Source organism: Acipenser ruthenus, chromosome 1, assembly GCF_902713425.1.
Source record: "Acipenser ruthenus chromosome 1, fAciRut3.2 maternal haplotype, whole genome shotgun sequence".
Lineage (NCBI taxonomy): Eukaryota > Metazoa > Chordata > Actinopteri > Acipenseriformes > Acipenseridae > Acipenser > Acipenser ruthenus.
In genome coordinates, this window is record NC_081189.1 from 62551739 (window position 1) to 62557738 (window position 6000).

The 6000-nt window shown below is 32.7% G+C and overlaps 1 protein-coding gene across 1 annotated transcript in view; it reads left to right on the forward strand.

Annotated features, from left to right (window-relative positions):
• LOC117421473 (melatonin receptor type 1A-A) overlaps positions 1-5132 on the forward strand; it is a 30015-nt gene extending 24883 nt beyond the window's left edge. Inside the window, exon 2 of the mRNA XM_034035938.3 lies at positions 790-5132. Coding sequence (XP_033891829.2) covers positions 790-1658 — 869 coding nt within the window. The 3' untranslated portion in view covers positions 1659-5132. The remainder of the gene's footprint in view (positions 1-789) is intronic.
• The last annotated feature ends 868 nt before the right edge of the window (positions 5133-6000 follow it).

Sequence of the window (6000 nt, forward strand, 5' to 3'; positions counted from 1 at the left end):
ATTGACCTTTGGGTCATTAATTGGTGTAAAGACAACAACAGATTGGAAGCATCTAAAGTTTATGGAAATATGTCTGTTACTGGCAGATGCTCGGAGTGTATTTTTTCTTAATCTGGCAAATCTCAAATTGAGACCCTGGGATAAAATCCCCAGGCTCTGTGACAGACATTGCCTGATGCCCAAGCATGGCTTTACAGGGTTATTATTAGTTCATTCTTTCAGAACACATTTCTGCAAAGAGTAAACAGTCCTACACAATGTGGACATTATTGCTGAATATTAATAAAAAGGACATCCAGAGGATACAAGGGCATAGCTATTCCTTCAGTAACAAATATAATAATTAGGAAAGTGTATCTGACATTCACAATAATATGACTAAGGAGGAATAGTCTAATGTTGATAATAATGTTTTGTGCTGTAAGGAGAGCCTTAGATGTTTATATATATATATATAGCCTTAGATGTTTATATATATTTCAATTATATTTAAAGAAAACCATAAATAGTATGTGAAGACTGTTTTTGTGCATATTATTGTGCATTTCAGTGTTTTCTTTTATGTTTTAGTAAACTCTACCAGGTGGGTGAGTGCTAATTATTTGTAGATTTCTCTTACAAATACTGTTAGGACAGTTCTGAAATTACCACACGTAGGACCAGGGGAGTACAAGTTATTTGCTGTTTGTTTTTATGTGTTGGAAATAAATAAATAAAATAAAATAAAAAGGTAAATTGAATAGTACAGTTCTTTAATTAAATTAAAGTTTATTTTCTTTTTGTTTACAGGAAACCTATTTGTTGTTAGTCTGGCTGTAGCAGACCTTGTGGTGGCAATCTATCCTTATCCTTTAGTGCTTACGTCAATTTTTCACAATAGCTGGAATCTCGGATATATGCACTGCCAAATCAGTGGATTTCTAATGGGACTCAGCGTGATTGGATCTATCTTTAACATAACAGGTATTGCAATAAACCGCTACTGCTACATCTGTCACAGTCTAAAGTATGATAAGCTATATAGTGACAAAAACTCACTCTGCTATGTTATTCTGATTTGGGTTCTGACAGTCATTGCCATTGTGCCCAACTTATTTGTGGGATCGCTGCAGTATGACCCCAGAGTGTACTCTTGCACATTTGTGCAGTCAGTCAACTCAGCCTATACTATTGCTGTGGTTTTCTTTCACTTCTTACTCCCCATAATGATTGTCACCTACTGCTATCTGAGAATATGGATTTTGGTTATCCAAGTGAGAAGACGGGTGAAGCCTGACACCAGACCCAAGCTGACTCCCCATGACGTTAGGAATTTTGTCACCATGTTTGTGGTGTTTGTCCTTTTTGCAGTTTGCTGGGCACCGCTAAATTTCATAGGCCTTGCAGTTGCAGTAAATCCAGAGACTGTGATACCCAGAATTCCAGAGTGGCTTTTCGTTGCCAGTTATTTCATGGCCTATTTCAACAGCTGCCTTAATGCTATTGTCTATGGACTGTTGAACCAGAATTTCAGAAGAGAGTACAAAAGAATAATTGTCTCTGTTTGCACGGCAAGGATTTTCTTTCCTGATAGCTCCAATGATGCAGCTGAAAGAATCAAAAGTAAGCCATCTCCTTTAATGACCAACAACAATCAAGTGAAGGTGGATTCAGTCTGAACAATAGCGAAAGGGATCATTGTGAAGAAAATGCCAAAAGTCCATAAAAGCTTTCAGTACAAAAAACGTCTATCAACTATTTTAAATAACGTTTTTCCATCTGCAAAGTTGAAAAGACCGAGTTTGCTTTTCTACATTAGCGTTATTATGCAAGTACAGTACATTATCATGATGATGTTTGTCATGATTTTTGCAGTGATATCCTTATTTGACCTTTGTAAAGTATGTATGAAACACAGAGTTACATTTTTTTGTAATACAAAACTTTCAGACCTAAACCATTGTATCCTGTTTTAATCGAGTGTTCATGGTCTGAATACATGAATGTTATGTCACAGCTGTACCCTTTTTGGGGTCAATTGTAGAGAGATAAACCCCTTAAGGCCAAATCTGAAAATCCAGTACTATCTGTTGTATGATAGTAAATGCCCCAACTGAGATACAATAGAAATGATGACAACCACCATCATGGACCAGAGTTTTCCACGTTTAATTTTTGTCAACAATAATAATAATAATTCAAAATAAACAAAAATAAACAATGCAGGACTATGGGGAATACTTAGGAATGCTAACTTTATGAATATTTGATTCCATGAAATTGTTGACAACCTCTGGTTATGCTTATATATCCACACTTGCTGATTGTATATTAACTTTGCATACCTGTATTATTTTGAATAGGAGAGCAGACATAAAGCATTCTATTTTAGGTATCCGCATACATCATATCATATTATTTCATAATACTATATCTCTCACTTATTAAATATACTAGGTGTTAAATATTCACAACTATACCAGTGATTGTGTTAACTTTTTATTATTTTTAAAAGACCCAAAAATTTAAGTGCAATAACTGTGCTATATTTAAACTACCCAATTTCCTAAAATGAGACCCACCAAACATGATGTCTCAGGGATGCTAAATTGTGTCCACATCAGCATATATCAACACACATACCTGACCCATGCATTGTTTTATCATGTGGAATATGGTTGATTAAATATAATTCTTTAATTTATTGTAAAACTATAATTTACGGTAGACGTTCTAAAACATATTGTATTCTTTATGTTTTAAGAAAGCAAATGTGTACATGCTTTGTTGTTATGGAATGTTAGCATTATTATTATTATTATTATTATTATTATTATTATTATTATTATTATTATTATTATTATTATTATTATTATTATTTATTTCTTAGCAGACACCCTTATCCAGGGTGACTTACAATTGTTACAAGATATCACATTATTTTTTACATACAATTACATTATTTTTTTTACATACAATTACCCATTTATACAGTTGGGTTTTTACTGGAGCAATCTAGGTAAAGTACCTTGCTCTAGGGTACAGCAGCAGTGTCCCCCACCTGGGATTGAACCCATGTTAAAGGTATGCATATATTTCACTACAAAAGCTCTCTATTACACGTTGCAGGTTACCACAAAAATAATACCAAAAACTGCATAATAATATGAGGGTGACTTTCTTGAATACATTTTTTTATTATTATTTTATATATTTCAACGATAAATAAATATAACAGTGAAATACAAGAACAACAACGAACAAAGGAGGACAAACAGTATTTCTCAAACTAAGGATACTTTATGTTTTTTTTTTTTTAAATCTAAAATTAAACATTTTTAAGCCTATAAGGGAGGGAAAAGGGAGAACATTAATAATAATAATAATAATAATAATAATAATAATAATAATAATAATAATAATAATAATAATAATAAAATATGCTACCCAACAAACAAACTGTTGTAACAGAAGTTATATGCGGAAAAAGAAACAGCAACGGATTGACTGGTTTAATAAAGATTTGGGTAGGTAAACGCATTAGAGACCCTGAATCCAACCTAATGTGTATTAAATTATACCAACAGTAGCGCATCCTTATACTACAGTAAGTGAATGAATCAGCCTTGTTACAAACACGAGGGCATCCCTTTTCAGTATACTGCTGTAATATGATTATTTTCTCTTTTCTCGTTTGAATTTGTGAAAAAAAAAAAGATAAATGTATTAGCATGCACAGTTTAAAGCTAAGATCAGAACAAGAAAGGAGAGGTGCAGCTATGGCCAAAAGTTTTGCATCAACTAGAATTTTAGGATTGAGACATCATTTAAAAAAAAAACAACAACTAGGTGTGAGATAGCGGGTTGTGTGAGACAGCAGGGAGGGGGTTAAAACCTCCCTGCGAGAGAAACATGTGTGGAATGCACCTTTTTGTTTGATTGTATTGCTTTATTGTTTCATTTAATTTGCTAATTGATTTGTTTAATTGTTTAGTTTAATTGTTTTATTGCTTAATTATTCCCTGCACCTGGAGATCATTATTAAAGTAGAACCAGGTGCAGGGTATAAAAGAGGAGCAGTCAGAATGCTCAGGGCTGCTGAGTAGAAGGAGGCAGAAGAGGTGCTCTGTCTCCGAGTAGCCAGGAAAAAATAAATAAATAAAAAAAAATAAAAAAAATAAAAAATAAAAAAATAAAAGGAAGTAGTAAGTGCGGTGTCAGACCTGTGTTTTTGTAAGGACGGGAAAACAGCTCAGCTGTCCCGTGTTAAACAGTGTGTTCCTGAAAGTTGAGTTAGTGCTCCAAGAGGAGTTAGGTGTTTATTTTGTATTTGTTTGATTTTGTGTTTATTAAAAAATTAGCGCAAACGCGCTTTAAAAATCCACTTCTGTTGTGCCGGGTCGTATTTTAAAGGGGCACGAACCTGTGAGTGCTACAGATCTTTTACATAGGCTATGTTATAATTAAAAACACATAAGCAGTCTGGGAAGATTTCTTCCATCACATGTTTTCTTTTTATACTCGTTTCCTTTGAATTAATGCATCTTAATTCGCATGAACTAACAGATCAAATTTCCTAAATAAGAGTCCACAGTATTTTTTAAATCTAAAGCCAGCTCTAGGGGGCACTTCTAAAATCTAAAAATACCATCTTTCACTGAACGCTGTAAATTGTGTGGGAACAGGATATGTGATATGGGAATCCATTCTTTCTCAAACTCACTATACCCGTGCTTGTGTGTGGCATAGGCTAACTCAATAAAAAGTTTGGCACTGCACCCACTTATCAGTCAGAATGACCAATATTTACCTAACCTTAATCACACTTTGATGCAACAGGCCCTCTACCCCACATTCATGTATCTTATCCCAGTTTTGGGGGGGATTTCTCTATTTTGCTCTTTCAGTGTGATATTAAAGAAATCAAAACACACCTATTTATTAATGTGTTTATTTCACAGTAAGAAAAGCGGCCTGCCTTGTTCCATGTCTCACTTAACAATTTTGATTCTGTGTTCTTAATCTGTTCTGATTTGCATTGTGTTCGTATATATTGATTAATACATTTGTATTTCAGTAATTGTTTTATTATTATTTGCTACAGTACTTATTTTGTTATATTTTCTGATTGTATTTATAACTGGAAACTATAAATAAACACAGTTAAAAAAAAAAAAGAATCATAATCATTATATATATATATATAATCTTCTCTTTTACATTTGTATTCTTGATCGATGTACAAAGATGCAATAAGATACTCCTGTTGAGATTTATTAATCAAATTGCTGGGGCATTCTCACTATAATCATACAGAACACAGTATTACCTGTTTTTAAAACCTTCTCCCCCATATGCTATTTATTGTATGTTAAGATCAGTAAAACCACTGTATCACACTAACAGTCAATGAAAAACAAATTATACTAATGTGCAATATGACCCTTTGAAGAATAAATGACCTATGTCAGCATGCATTTGCATTATTTATATTCCTTATATAACTTGGGTTTTCTTTAGAGCCTTGTATTCAAATAATTAAGTGCAGCTTTTGGGATAAAATATGCATTAGTATATTTTTCTTTCGCTCTTTTCACTTCGCCCACGAGCACCAACCATATAGCAAATTAGTGGACAATGACACAGTGATAACCCACAAAACCATTGCTTACTGGTTTAAAACCATTAATGATCAAATGTTGTGTGATCACCATCCATTTGATAACTATTTCTAGATCCAAAGTTATCTGACCAATTAAATGCATTTTATTGTTATGTTGTACATATTATATTTTCATCATATTGATAGCTCTAATTTAGATTTTTTTAAAACTCTAAAAATTAGCTTATTATATGCATTTGGTGCACAGGTGTAATAGATGATGTCCTACTAAGATACATAATGTTCTTTGGCATGATATATTAAGGTTTTAGCTAAGGAAGTGATTTTACAATAATAATACAAATAAAACACTGTCATAAATTAACAAAGTTAATCTATTTTATGTAAACCATAATACT